General features: G+C 32.1%; 2 protein-coding genes across 2 annotated transcripts; both read left to right on the top strand.

Moving 5' to 3' along the window:
- Positions 1-4,826: 4,826 nt before the first annotated feature.
- LOC125814848 (uncharacterized) lies at positions 4,827-7,668 on the top strand. The gene is made up of 3 exons (XM_049494296.1): positions 4,827-5,078; positions 5,158-5,210; positions 7,333-7,668. Exons 1-3 carry the CDS (start codon positions 4,991-4,993, stop codon positions 7,474-7,476), a joined length of 285 nt encoding a protein of 94 aa, XP_049350253.1. The 5' UTR covers positions 4,827-4,990; the 3' UTR covers positions 7,477-7,668.
- A 2,914-nt stretch (positions 7,669-10,582) lies between these two features.
- LOC125814838 (protein pns1) lies at positions 10,583-14,568 on the top strand. Its single transcript, XM_049494282.1, has 5 exons — positions 10,583-10,837; positions 10,933-11,379; positions 12,078-12,986; positions 13,865-14,098; positions 14,214-14,568. The coding sequence occupies exons 1-5, from the start codon at positions 10,820-10,822 to the stop codon at positions 14,391-14,393; spliced, it is 1,788 nt and encodes a 595-aa protein (XP_049350239.1). The 5' UTR covers positions 10,583-10,819; the 3' UTR covers positions 14,394-14,568.
- Positions 14,569-15,333: the final 765 nt, after the last annotated feature.

Here is a 15,333-nt window from a genome sequence, read left to right on the forward strand (position 1 = left end):
ACGCCAAAAAAAGAGTGTCCTACTTTCCAAATGTAAGAACCATAATCTTAAGCTAAAGTAGATCCACTATTTAATGTCTATCTAAGAAAAACCTATGGTGGCACATAGTTATGGGATATGTAGATTGCTACTATAAACCCAACCTCAACCAATGGGAGAGCTTCCATCTCAATATCCTCTCAGTGTTAAGTATAAATTTCAGGAAATAGTCATTAATCATATTCATTTTATCATCCATGGAAAAGTACAATTAAGATACTAATTCAAGCTAGAAACATCATAGTGTAGCTCCTTAGACTATGCGTGAGAAAACCTCTCACCATCCATCATCTTTTTATAATAGTTTTCCAAGGCCCATAATTATTAACTTCATACTTAAATTTTCCTACTACTAATGGAAATAGTTTCTAAAAAAAAGTGTGATCTATAATCATTGATAATATATCCAAATACCATACTAATCAAGACCTAATTTAGGAAAATAGCCTAAAAGCATTGATGAAAAATCTAGATGTCATTCGTGTCATGTGGCCAAGCTTCATATAACATATCGATACATTCATCTATACGCTTACTTAAGTCATACACATTGATTTCATGAAAATATGCATGTTTTCATAAAAATATATTCATAGATTCAAGCTTCTTCATAAATTCATGTAAGTTAGGGTTCATAGTCAAAATTCATAGATCAATGCATGGGTCTACATGAATTTTGTTGAAAAACATATAATTAAGTCCAAATCATCAAAATAAGATCAAAATCAAGCAATTGAATCCATACAAATGGAACCCATGAGGAATTTAATGAAAACCTAATCACTTTTTGGGAAATTGAATTGGAGAAATTTTTGGGGACTCAATGGGTGATTGGAACCCATTGATGAACTCCCTACATACCTTGATTGAAGCCCTAAGCAATGATGAATTTTTGGGGACTCAATGGGTGATTGGAACCCATTGATGAACTCCCTACATACCTTGGTTGAAGCCCTAAGCAATGATGAAGAAAGGAGACTTGAACTTGAAGAACCCTAGCTTCTTCTTCCTTGATCTAGAGAGAAGATTTTTGGAGAGACATTAGGAATTTGGGAGAATGAAAAGTTGGGGGGAATTTCTAAGGGTGAAGGGTATTTATAGGGATTAGATTTAGAGGTAAAACGACGTATTTAGGCATTAATTATTTAGGAAAAAGACTTAAAAACCCAAAAAAATAACTACCGACTCGACTTACAGTTCAGACCTACGGACCGTAGAATTTTTTTATGATCCGTACTGTCAACCGTAGATCAAGTATTGGACCTTAAAAACCACATATCTTTGACAGAACCCATGTACGACTCATAGGTCTTCCTACGACCCGTTCATGCAAACCGTAGAAACCAACTTTAAGCTTTAAAATTTCACTAAGTGTGAGACTTACCTACGAGACCTACCTACGACTCGTCAAACGACCTACGACCCTGTCCTATCCATTTGTAGGTCAACCATTGGGACTTGATATTTCAAGAATTCAAACCCAAGTCTACGAATCCCCTTCTACGACCCGTAGGACTGCCTACGGCCCGTAGATAGGACTCGTGGATTACCATAGTGCCCAAAAATTGGACTTTTTCTTTTGAACATAGATTTTCAAATTTCGAGGTGTTACAATATTTCGTTGCAAGATTTTCTAATATAGTTTGAGATTATGCCTTTTTTTTCTTTATTTAATAGCTAATTAAAATGTTTATTTAGGCGTTGTTTTACAATAATGATATTATACTAGTGTATCATTTTTTACCCCTCCCTAGAGCTTCCACCCGTTTTGCTCCCTTGGTGACTTGGACTCGCAACCTTTGGGTTGGAAGTGAGGGGTGCTTACCATTCGAGCTACTCCCTCTTATCACTAGTATATAGTTATTCACCAAAATTAAGACTTTAGATTAAAAAAAAAAAGAGATATTAATTTGGAATCAAAATACACGTTAATTACAACAATACACATGTTTTTTCATAAAATTTATGAGTTCTATGATTCTAACCCAAATGTACTATTTCTTTATAAAATTTCACTTTTTTGTGTCTAAGCTAAATACCTTGTTTGAATGGTTGTTACCCGTTGTATTGTATTGCATTGTTAGTTTAAATATAACGTTTTTATTTTTATTACTTAAATTATATTGTATCGTATTGTTTAAATTCATCGTTAGGTAACAACAAAAAGACACATTTTATGTAACAACCAATTTGGTGTGATCACGTCGTTACCTTAATATTTTTTTCTCATTTTATCTTTATTTATTATTTAATAATTATATGTCATCTTTTACCCTATATTTTCATAGTAACTATATCACTTACCCTGCTTTTCTTGTAGGTGTAAACCATTCAAATTGTGGATGTGTGACATTATGTAACGACATAAAACGATACAATCTATCCAAACATTATATACATTAAAAAACACAGTACGATACAATACACACAACACAATACAGTACAATACAATACATTATGAAACAATACATAACAACCATCCAAACAAAGTGTAAGAGTGACAGGGGAATATGACGTTCCAACCTGATCCGATTTCGGCCTTATTCAAATCCTGATTGTCCCGATCCTGAGGTTTAGGTGGAATAGGGGGTCGAGTGGGTAGTGAGATGCGGAATAGAATTAAATTTGTGGATTGTTCCAATCCGATTGACATGATCAGCCTGCCAAATTTTTAAAATAAGAAATAAAAAAGGAAAAATTACAGAAATTTCACATTTTAATTTACTTATTATCATTATCCCCTATAAGTTTTACAAATTTTCAAAATTCCTCATTTTCGCGCATCAGATTAGTGTATCTCGCGCATCAGATTAATGTATCAGCGCTTATATTATTGTATCTCGTGCATCAGATTAGTGTATCATGTATAAAATGTACATCAGATTAGTGTATCATGTATAAAATGTAATGTATCTTACTTAACGATTAATGTATCTCGCGCATCAGATTAATGTATCAGCGCTTATATTATTGTATCCGTTTGAGGGATTTCTGTAATTATAAACTTTTAAGGAATATATTGTAATTTTAACTTAAAAGTATGTGATTTTTGTAATTTGCCCAATAAAATATTACAACTAGCCGTTTGGGGACCGTTGACAACAGCTAGTGAGCATCCCCAATGGCTCTCTATATTATATAACAGATTTATTTATTTATATGTTATTCAAGTAAATCATGTGGTCTATATATATGGACTAAGTTTGATTTATTTTTAATTTGCTCTTTGTTGACTGATATATATTGTATGTATTAATTTGAATGCATTCTATTATATTTATTTTTAAAGCCAACTCTCCCTCTTAATTTTTTTCAGTATTATTAAGAAAGTACATAATTTCATCTTTTATGGCGGTCCGTGAAGACTGAAGAGATATTGGAGTTACAAGAAGAAAAAATGTGGATATTTGTAATACGTAACTTTATTGAGTAACGAAAACTTAATGAATTGGAAGAAGAGCTAAGAAAACATAGAAATACTTCATGAAAGTGAGGAGACAAGGCTGAAGCTTGAGAAAAAAGAGATAAAAGAAAGAGAAATGAAGTCCAAAGTGATTATTGAAGCACAATATAGTAATGTTGAAAAGGAGAAAATGTTGTGATTGACTGAAGATCCAAAGAGAGAAAACGAATAACTTCATAATTTTTTTATATTTAAAAACCAATTAATATGTTTATTTAGTCATCGTTTTATTATGATGATATTCTAAAAGGCCTGTTTAAAAAGCCACCTAAGATAGTAATTATCAGCTTAGTAATTACACAACATGTATTATTTGAATGCACAATTATTCTAGATAAACAAGAAACTTTATAAGTGGTATCAAATAAAAATTTTAAGATATATATTGTCTTTTGAAAATATATCAATTTATAAAGATATGTTCCTAACTATTATTATGAAAAAAATTAATGATTTATAATTCAAATTAGTATATTTCAATTGAATTAACATAAAAGTTAAAAGTACTAGATTTCTATGAACATCATGAAATACATGTTTCGACAAAAAACTAATATTATAAATAAAATGTCATAAATTTTTAAATTATTTAACAAAAAGATAAGCTATCTAGTCTAACTAAAAAATAAATGGCTTACAATATAAAGTCTCAAGTCAACACTTAAGATACACGTTAATTACAACAACACACATATTTTTTCCGTAAAATTTAAATATTTAACTGAAACATGTTATAGTTTCAAAACTTCAAATATTTAATGAAAATTTTCGATAAATATAATTTACTCCACCATAACAAAAACATGGACTTATCTTTTAAAGGGAAAATTGTATGAAATAACAAACTATAAATTCAAATTAAATGCTATAGCCATAGTTTATTTTAATTGTAATTCGTAGCAAACATTTCCTTTTTTTGTCATCTGATTCGGTATACAATTAGTCATTTTCGGTATACAATTAGCCATTTTATACATTTCGGTATAAAATGTATAAAATGCATTTGTGTTTGTATAAAGCGAGAGAAAAGTGTATTTACAAATACAAATACATATATTTTCGTCCTATACACTTTTAATTATACAAATACAGATCTTACTATACAAATTACAATGTATAAATGAATTTATACAAAACTGAACAATTTGTATAAAATTGGATGTTTGTAGCGAATTATACAATCAAAAGCTCCATAACAAACATAAAATTTGCTATGGAGCGGAATTATGCAAACTATAGGTTATAACATACAAATATGATTTCTATGTTTGCTATATGTGAAAGTTGCTCTATTTTAAATGAGTAGACCATTTTACCCTTTTTTGCAGCGAAATTCTCCATAGTTCAGAAATCAGATAGAAGGACCCGACCCGGTCGGTCTATATTTTCATTCCGAACCGCAATACACCAAATTGGGTAAATATAAACCCTAGCCATCCAACAAAAACCCTAGAATCCATTGAAAGCAAAATAGAAAGGGGTTGAAAGATGACACAAAAGGCAAATCTTTTCAAAGGTCAACAGAAGAAGAAACCAGTACCGAGTCGACATGGAAAAGCTCCTCAAATTCGCAAAGGTATATGTATTTCTTTGTTTGTAATTTCATCGTTTGTGTTACAGTGTCTATGGGGAGTAACAAGTAATTTCATTTACAGGGAAGAGAGCGGTGAAACCATCGAAGAACACAAAGCAGATGGACGTCGATCGGGTGAGTGTTCTTTAATTATGTTTTGTGATTTCTAGGTTTATAATATTTTGTATTTTGAGTTTATCGGTGTTTGATGTGCTTCCTTCCCCCAATCATATTGAATATCTGTTATGTGGAAACATTGTTTTGAGCTTTTGTACCTTTGTAATTGGGTTTAGATGATTTTACAAATTTTTGGTGGAAAATTTTAATATATGAAAGTTAACACCTCAAACTTCATAAATAATGGAGAAAGAGAATTGAGAGAGGGGGCCTTTGGGGGTTGAGGGGGTGGGTAGGATACAAAGTTGGGAACTTTAATTGATTAAGGTAAATCACTCTGTCGGAGAATTGAGGTTAGTGATGACATTAGAACTTCAATTGATTAAGTTAAATCACTCTGTCAGAGAATGAGGTTAGTGATGACATTATTGCTATTTTCTTCTGAGGTTTGACTTTGTTAGTCTTGTGAAGTTATATGCCTTATTTCTTCATTTTGGGTCAATCAATTATTGTTGTTAAAACTTGGTTCTTTTGTTTGTATTATGGTTAGTAGTAGATGCCCTTACTTTTCCTTTTGCTTTAACTAAGTTCAGATAAGTGTGAAAAAAATTTGTGGAAGAGCTGTGGTTGAAGTTTTATAGTTGTGACAAATATCATGAATATGTATGATTTGGATTTGGAAGTGTAATATGATACTTCTACGTATAATGCTTTTCAAAAGAGAGGAAGGTTTATGGAAAGAAAATAGTTAGAACTCTTAGTTTGCTGGAAAGGGCTTTCTTTAGTTTCACAGTCCATTTAATCTGGGATCTTGATTTGGTATTCCTAGACGAAACATGAGACCTGGATAAACACAATAAAAGAAGTGTTTGAGGAGGGTGTTCAATAAGATTAGGGTGCTATAGTAGGATAACACATCTGGGTTCATGTTCTTCTTCAAAGAGCTGAAGACTCTAGACTCTGATCAAAGTTAATCTTTAGTTTTGAGAGATTTACAAAACAAATTAATTCTGCTCAACCTTGGTTTTTGAGTCGTTTTATTTTGTACAACCTTTGAGTACTTATATATAGATGCCACAGGCAGCGAAGTTTAGGGTTATCAGGAGGATATTTATGCTGATTTGATATATTTAGGACAGAAGGACTGACTGGAGCAGAGAAAGCACCAGAATGGAATGCAGCACAATCTGTAGTTCATTTCGGTTTTATCTTTGCTTTCCCTTCTGAGTTGTTTGGGTATATCCAGTCATGTTTTGTTTAGATATCTTGCACAGGTTAAAGCCTTTGACCTTGTTAATTTCCTAAAACTACTGATTGCATTAGCTTGATCTCTGGTCAAGTAGCTGTAGTTTCAACTGTAAAATTCAGTCAAAACATTTGCTTGACTAATAAACAGGTTTAAACAATAATGTATTTAGTGGTATCCTGCAAATGACAAGCTGATTCTGTGTTTCCAATGGTAGGAAAGTAAACTTGATTGACTGCCTTCACATTCCAATTGTTTTAACTTAGCAAATAATTAAGTTTGTGTCAATGTGATTTGTGGCATCACTATTTATCCTTGCCACACAGAAGCAGCCTTGCACGAAATTAAAATGATTCTTTAAAAATAGATGTGTTTTGTCAGATTATCTATTGCACCATCCTTTTAGCATGTCTGACTAATTGACCTCATAAAAGATATCCGATGTTCAGAGTACCGGGTTCACTGGTTTTTAAGTTTTAGTACTAGCCTACTCTCTCTATTCCAATTTATATGATAACCTTTCCATTTTGGGATGTCGGATGTCCCAAAGTGTTTTACATGATTCCACAAGTATCAGTATTTTATATACTTACATTTCTTTAAAGTTAAAATTCTCGTAAACATATTTCCTTGGAACAATCATGTGATGTTTTTCCTCCTCAAATCTTGTTAGTCCTGTTCTTCTTGAATAGCTTCTTCCTTTGCTAACTAATGTGACATACAAGTAAAACTTTAAAACTCGATACACATACAGACGTAACATATATTAGTATATGCAAGGTGTACTAAGTTATTTTGTTGCTTCTTCGGTATTTTGTGCAATGTCGAATATGAAAATAATGTATGTCAAACTCTAGGTCTCATTATTCTGCATTGTTCTTTTGTTGTGGCCAGGAATTGACAAAGTTTATTAATCAGTGCAACGAAACAAAAGCAGCCACTTTTGCTACTAAGGATGGTGGTCAATTATGTATACTTAAAAAACCTGAGACCTCCAGTAAAAAGCCTGAATCCTCCAGTGGTGCTGCAAAGAAGTAGTGTCTTTGGAATCAATTGTATAAACAAAATTTTGTATGCCAGTTTGTTTGCTAAGATCTTCCTTTTCATCTTTTTAAGACCAAGTTTTGAGTCTCTTATTATTATTTTTTAAATGGATCGATCTATTTTCGTTTTTGGGTTTTTATTTTCTTCGATTAGCATGTACCTTGTTTAAGGAAAAGTACAATCAGGGAAAAAAAAACGTCTCTTGTTTACTCCTTATTTGACATAATGTTATTTGCTTCAAGTTAGTTTAACTCGGTTCCATCTTATATAGTGTGAAAATTCTGATTTCGCCACTTGATATAACATAATAGATCACTAGATACAATCATATGGCGTGTATAAGTTCCAAATACTTAAAAGAAAAATCAGCACAATTTTTTCCTTTGAAGAAAAACATAGGTTAGTTACAAGTATAATCAGAAGTTTCCAACCATGATGATGTGATTATGCAAAAATATTGAATCTATCTCTTTTTGTTTTGTTTAACCTTCTGGAAAGTACTAATAAATATACAGAATGTGCGATAATTATTAAAATTGTTCAGTGTGCATATTATCTATGAGAAGATATTTTCTATTACATTATTCGATTTACATTTCCAACTTTTACCGAAATATATTTACAACTAGTATTCACAGGTTGGATGATGCCAGCCTGTTAGATTTCTGGTGAGATATTTTTTGTTTTCAGTTTGGAACATGCTTTTAAATGTATTCTTTTTATGTTGTAATGTTCAATAAATATATAAGTCCTTTCCTGTCAGTTGCATTAATAAACTTATATATATATTAATTTCCTTCCACCTACCAATTACCATTATTTGCTTCTCTGTTTTGGCTACTGAAAAAATTTGGGACACAGTCAGTTTATATCAGGTTTCTCAACCTGATTCTGTCTTTTAATCTCTCAACGGTCATATTATTTATTTATCTAAAGACAAATCTCATAAGTCATATCCATGAGGGCTTAATTAGTATTTTTCTCTTACAAATCTTATAATATTATTTATAGTATATTTATGCATAAAGTTGTCTCTGGTAGTTTCATTACATTTTCTTCTACACTGTTTTTGGCTAGAGTCGATGATCTATTGAAAATAACATGTCCCACAGAAGGTAAGATTTGTGTACATTCTGCCCTCTCCAAACACCACTTTGTGAGACTACCGAATATGTTACTGTATTTATGCATAAAGTGAAACATCATTTGATTATAGAAGTTTACATCAAATCTAGAAAGATATCTACCCACCCATAATTTACATAGAAGAATGTCTCATCTATATATGATTTTGTCAATTCATATATAGTACATAATTCTAGAGGGATGTTTAAGTTTGTTTATAAATCGTGTAACACTTCAAAGAAAAATTTAAGTTTTGAATTAACACTATTTTCAACATGCCTAAAATGTAAATTATATTTTGAGGTGTGCGATAAATACAAGCTAGAATGCTTCGTCTTTAAATTTTAATGTTTATTACGTTAATTAGTTTTTAGTTGTACTATCGTTCTTCGTATATCGTCGCTTGCAAACAAATTTGAGAATTATATTATCTGTGTTCTGTAATTCGTCATAGTATATAATATGTTCGGTTAAAAGTATGGGTACATGTTCGAAACAAATATAATCGACCTAGTTAGCAAATATTTGAGGATTGCCACTAGGGACAAAAAATTTATATAATATTTGGGGATTGCTACGCAATTGAAAACGACCACTCACCCTCAATTATGTAAAAGATATTACTCTCTTCCATCAATTTATGTGATATAGTTTTGATTGAAGATGGAATAATTTTTTTTGAAACTTGTGGATTAACATAAACCTTCGATGTTTGTATGATTATAACTCTTCTCATTAAAGGTAAAATAAACATTTTAAAAATGTATCTTTTTTTTTAAAGAATTAAAATGACTGAAAAGGAAAGTGTATCATATGGATTGAGACAAAGAAAAAATAATTGGTATCATAAGATTTAAGGAATCCGTACTACCAAAGGTAAAAATATTCCCAAATAATTGGTATTTCATACCTACATTGATCATTTAATTATTCCCCACTAACAAATGTGCTATTTCTCAAACCCAAAGACATTTTTTTAGTGTCCGATTATCAGGGAAAAAAAATCAAGATGAAAATGACTTCCCAATGATGGATGGAAGTAGTTTTATGTTATAACAAATTAGTTTTAAATTTTATATTACTTGTTTTAATTAATATCCATATATTATTACACTACAAGAAAACTGTGAATTACATGAGAATTTTCCTGGGAATTAGTATGAAAATTTGCAGGAAAATAAGTTTCCTACGGATTTTCATATTGATCCTCAGGAAAATCCTCATGTAATTCATATTTTTCTTGTAGTGTTAATTTCTAAAAATTATATAAGCATCCTACTTCAATAAAAAGCTGGAATCGCCTGTTTAATAGTGACTCCTCTCCTTACCGTCAAGTGGCTCATTAAAATACTCTACAATTTGATACTCTAATAATAATAATAATAATAAAAAGAAGAAGAAATATGTTCTATTTATAAAGGTTCCGAAGAGATTTGTTAATATTACTATTAAACTTTTAATATAGTATAGATTTCAATAGTATTCTGGCACTCACTGATCAACCACCAAAAAGAACTTTTCATTTGCATTAAAATTTAAAATAACTTTATTTACATCATGCACACTAATATAAAATTCCTCTAAAAAAGTTATATACAGTAAAATAATAAAAGTATATTTGCTTTCAGTCTCTAAAAATGAATCGGATATTTTTGTGCCACACCAACCACCACTTTAGCAGCCTGCAACTTGTTCTTTACTTCCTTTTTGTTCCCCATGTGACCTTATATTTTACCGATAACTTAAAAGTCATAAATAAAAAATTTAGATTTATAAATAAGTTTTTTATTAAAAATAAATGTCTAATAATATTTTTTTATTCAAACATTATAAAAATACTTAAAATAAATTGAACAAAACAGGCTCTTAATCCCATAATAATCGGCTCTGTTCCCCCCCACACCCAATAGCAGCTCTTTAAAACACGAAACTGGTGCAGAATATTTTCAACTAAAATGGAACACGTGCGAGAAACAGCAGCAGACATGGATCGTGTAAACACGCGCCGTACGATGCACGTTTGGAATGTTTTTACCAAATTGGTCTTCAACAAGTAAATAAAAGCTTCGGTGAAAGCAATATTTTGATGCGCCAACCAATAGCATCAGTCACCACCACAATTCACATACCAACAAAATCTAACGTTCCTCTGCCCCCATAACGAATAAATATCTACTTTCATCCACGCGCCGCCGCACTCTTCCCGTCGTTCATGGGTACTGTAGAACCTGTAAGCACATACAGCTCCATTATTTCATTTCATTTCAATTTTTTGGTGATTAAAAGTGAAATTGAGTTTTTTAAAATTTTTCTGTCTATTGTTAGGTAGTTGACGAGGAAAATGGAGAAAAGGAGCCGAAGATACGAGATGAAGAAGAGAGAGATGTGGAGAAAGGTGATATGGATAGTCAACAAAGGGGATTTCAAGGCCAGCCTCCCCCGCCGCCGCCACCGGCAGAAATAGGCGGTGAGAATTTTCACATGTCGAGAATGCAAAGATTGAGTGCTACGAATCCTTTGAGGCTTGTGATGAATGCCGGAACTAGAGTTGCTTCTCCTTCTCCTTATAACGCTCCGGCACCTTCTCAACATCGTCAGCACCGTTATTTTCCTAATCCATTTCACCACCGCCATCCTCCGGCTCCGGTGCCGGCGCCGTCTCAGCACCGCCATTCTCCGGTGCCGGTTCCGGTTCCGGTTCCAGCTCCGTCTCAGCACCACCCTTCTCCGGCTCCTTCTCAGACTCGCTCAACCCCTGCTGTTACCCCTCAAGTATGTTTCTGAGCTTAACATAGAAGGGCGTGTTAGGTACAATGGAAAACATTTTTCTAAAATGAAAATAGTAAGTCATTTTTGAGGTTCATTTATTAAAGAATAATTTTTTTCCATTTTGAACAAAAGTAGAAAATATAACTTACTTCATTTTTGGGCAAAAATTATTTTTATGTCACAATTATTTTCAATTTTTCAATCAAACAACAAAACTATTTCTTAGAAAATAATTCATTTTATTTTTCGAAAAATAAATTCTATCATGGACCGGGGGGCAGTGGCGGAGCCACCCTATTATGAGGGGGTTCAGAACCCCTTCGGCGGAAAATTATATGATTTATACATGGTTAAAATAATTTTTTAAGTATATATAGTAGATCTCGAACCCCTTCGACTACTTCATGTGTTTATTTTTTTAGATTTTGAACCCCTTATTGAAAATTCTGGCTCCGCCACTGCGGGGAGCAAGCCAGGGGCAAGGGGTTCGAATATTTCAGTTTATAAATGATTAAAATTATTTTTAACATATAGGTATAGATGTTGAACATCCTTTAGCTTCTTCGTGACTGATCATGGAGTATCAAATAGAGCTGAAATTCTTTTTCATTTTTGATGTGTCTTCAAGTTTTCAGTTTTCCCAATATTTGAGTAAAATCTGAAAATAATTCTTCTTGGTTTTTCCTTTTTTTTACCTGCAGCCTTCAGTAATAACACTGAATTCAAGATCCTACACAAACAAGTTTTCACTTTTTCTGTTCCTTGTACACATGATTGGTGCAATTGGGCTAGTTTGTTTTCTTGTATTCAAAGGGATACAAGGTCTACTAGAAGCAGGGGAAGCACAAAGAAAAGAAAAGAGGTTATTAAAGTTTTTTCTTCCACAAGTAGAAGCAGCTTCTTTACTTAGCATAACACTAGCATTTACATGGCAAAAGGCAATGAGAATGTGGCCAACATTCATGGTTCATTTCATACTTTGGGGTTCGTTTATCTTCACATTAGCAGCTGGAATCCTATTAATTTGCTTCCAAAGACCATCAACTGATGGTGTTGGAGTTGTGTTAATCATGTTTGCAATTGGAAATGGACTGTATTCTTGTTGGGTGACACCAAGAATTAAGTTTTGTACAAAGATTCTAATCAAATCACTTGAACCTGTACCTAAATTTGGCGATTTGAATCATCCAACTTATCTAACATTAGCTGCTGGATTCTTATGGATGTCAATGTGGATTTTGGCTGTGATTGGGGCTATAAATTTCTATTTCCCACCATTGGTTATCATCGGGTTGGTTTTGAGTATGGCTTGGGTTACTGAAGTGATGAGGAATGTGGTGAATTTGACGGTTAGCAGAGTGATTGGGCTGTATTATCTTAGAGGGATGCAATCTAGTACACAGTTTTGTTTCCAGAGGGCATTGTCTGTGAATCTTGGAAGTGCTTGTCTTGGTTCTTTGTTTGTTCCTACAATTGAAGTTCTGAGGGTTGTGGCTCGTGCATTGAATTTGCTTGAAGGTGAAGATGAGTTCATGTTTTGTTGTGCTCATTGTGGATTGAAAATCATGGATTCTATCTTCAAGCGCGGCAATGGCTGGGCATATGTGCAGGTACTTCAAACATTCTTTAGTTTTAGAGATGTTGTCTGGACCTGCTTGTGCGTATCTTGATTATGTTATTAGGTTCCATTAATATGAATTGTTGAGTATCAGATTACTTTGTTCACCAAAACTTAAACGGACATAAAGAAACGACTTGACATTTTGTTGATCCCAACTACAATTTGAATCATGATCTTCCATAATATTCACTCACTCATAACTCTTCAAGTTTTCTTCTTTCTTTCTTTTCAATTTTAATTGAAAAAATGTAATTATAAATATAATTGAATAACTTGTGAAAGAAATTGTTGTTATTTGTATTATTGAACTTCTCTTATTTAAATTTAAATTTAAAGTTTCTTTTGCATATTAGGACTTGGTTAAGTGTAAAGTATGTTAAAATGTGATGTATCCAAAAACTGAAATGGGCTTTTTAATTAGGATGCTCTGGGGATTTCTAAATGATAAAAGAGTCTGATTAACATCGATGTTTACTGTTATCTTGTGAATTAATATTCCTAAAATAAAAACATTATCCACATCTATATTTAAAAAAGTCTTCATACTATAGCGTATTAGTCATTTTCAATTTATAGCATATTACAGGCGTTTCCAATTTATTAAATGTTACTTTTAATATATAGAGTTAGTAGTCATAATTCCCCCTTCCCTTTAGTGCTGTGTGAGATGAGATGTCAATATTCCTTCTTATGTGTTCTCAATTATTTCAACAAATATATACTAATTTTATACATAGATGATATAACTCGCGCTTATTCGGAATCTCGTCACGTTGGGCCCATCACACAATAATTCACTTGTATACGTAGTTGCGCGATGAATATACACAAATATCGACTGAAAAATTATACTCATTATTTTGTTAGATTGCTACGTATGGTAAGAGCTTTGTGAAGGCATCACAAGACACGTGGGAGCTATTTGAAAAAAGAGAAATGGAGACAATTGTAGATTCAGACATGACAAGTGCCATTTGCTTCTTGACTGGAGTTTGTAGTGGTTCTATTTGTGTTATTGTGATTGGTGCTTGGACTTTCACTGTTTATCCCAATTTCACAGCCACATTGTCCCTTTTATCTGCCTACGTTGGTTACCTTCTGGTTAGTCTTTTCTACTTCACTATTGTTTTATATATTTGCTATGTTGCTCGGACTCTTCAAAAGTACCATCAGCTGTCAGATCCTTTAAAAATAATGTATTTTTGGTGGATTGCAGACGAGGATTGCGATGGCTTTGCCTCATGCTTGTGTGAGTAGTTACTACGTTTGTTATGCGGAGAATCCAGATAACAGACTTTTTGACAAAACCATTCAAGATCGACTCAATTCAATGAAGACAGATCGTGATGTTATTGTGCCAACTCCTAGATCTGTACCTTCTCGATTCGCACGATAACACCATTTTTTTTTAACCTACTTACCATCTGAGCAATTCCATTCCAGTAGAATGTATATAAGATTAATTTTTTGTCAAACATAACCATATGTTAGATGATCAATTTATTGTAAGGACCAAAAGGTTCAACTGTGAAATAACTTTCAAGTTGGAGTGCCCACTCAGATTTCCCCAACAAGAAGAGGCCACAATGAGGTGTATTTATGGTCCTGTCCTTTTGTATTTATATAATAATTGATATACTTTGGCATATTGTACTATCGTGGTAAGGACCCACCACTAGTTTATTGTCAACATCTTAGTTAGGTAAACCTAATGTTAATTAATTAAATTACATTTCATTCTTTACGTAATCATGTAAAGTTCGAACAAGCTATTTGTTTTCATTTTTTATAATTTTTATCTTTTACTTGGTTGGTGGAACCATGCAGAGGAGGATATATAATCTACGGAAAATCACCTTCGATTGTTCTAATTGCATATTTTAATAAAAGTTCCAAATTTTACGTTTTTTTTTGTCAATCAATGATGCTATTTAAAGTAAATGCATAATACATAAATGTGTCCTTCAACTTGGTCTTATTTTACATTCATGTCCTTCAACTCTGGATTAGGGGCGGCTTTGCCTTATAAAAGTTAAGGCATGTGCCTTAGGCCCCCAATTTTGGAAGGCCTCAAATTTTTACCAAGAACAAATTATGTGTTATTTTTTAATTAAAAAAATTAATTATTTATAATAAAAAGTGTATATATATATTTTTATTATATTTCTTTTCTAACATTCACATTATTTATTTTTTTAAACTCATTTTTGCTTAAAATTTGTCAACTTATTGCTTATAGAATTGTGCTAACAATTCATATAATGATTGCTTTAATAAAATAATATTTTTCAATGTTAATTGATAAAATTTTACCTAAAACTAATCATTTTAAATAA

This window comes from Solanum verrucosum, unplaced genomic scaffold (assembly GCF_900185275.1).
Source record: "Solanum verrucosum unplaced genomic scaffold, falcon-dt-bn FXZP01000034.1, whole genome shotgun sequence".
In the NCBI taxonomy this organism is placed as follows: domain Eukaryota; kingdom Viridiplantae; phylum Streptophyta; class Magnoliopsida; order Solanales; family Solanaceae; genus Solanum; species Solanum verrucosum.

Bases quoted from the DNA above. Each gene is read 5' to 3' on its own strand.
- LOC125814838 (XM_049494282.1), top strand. The intron at 11,380-12,077 runs GTATGTTTCTGA...TTTTACCTGCAG, and splicing joins CCCCTGCTGTTACCCCTCAA to CCTTCAGTAATAACACTGAA. The intron at 14,099-14,213 runs GTTAGTCTTTTC...GGTGGATTGCAG, and splicing joins CCTACGTTGGTTACCTTCTG to ACGAGGATTGCGATGGCTTT.
- LOC125814848 (XM_049494296.1), top strand. From the start codon at position 4,991: ATGACACAAAAGGCAAATCTTTTCAAAGGTCAACAGAAGAAGAAACCA. The intron at 5,079-5,157 runs GTATATGTATTT...TTTCATTTACAG, and splicing joins AGCTCCTCAAATTCGCAAAG to GGAAGAGAGCGGTGAAACCA. The intron at 5,211-7,332 runs GTGAGTGTTCTT...TGTTGTGGCCAG, and splicing joins AGCAGATGGACGTCGATCGG to GAATTGACAAAGTTTATTAA.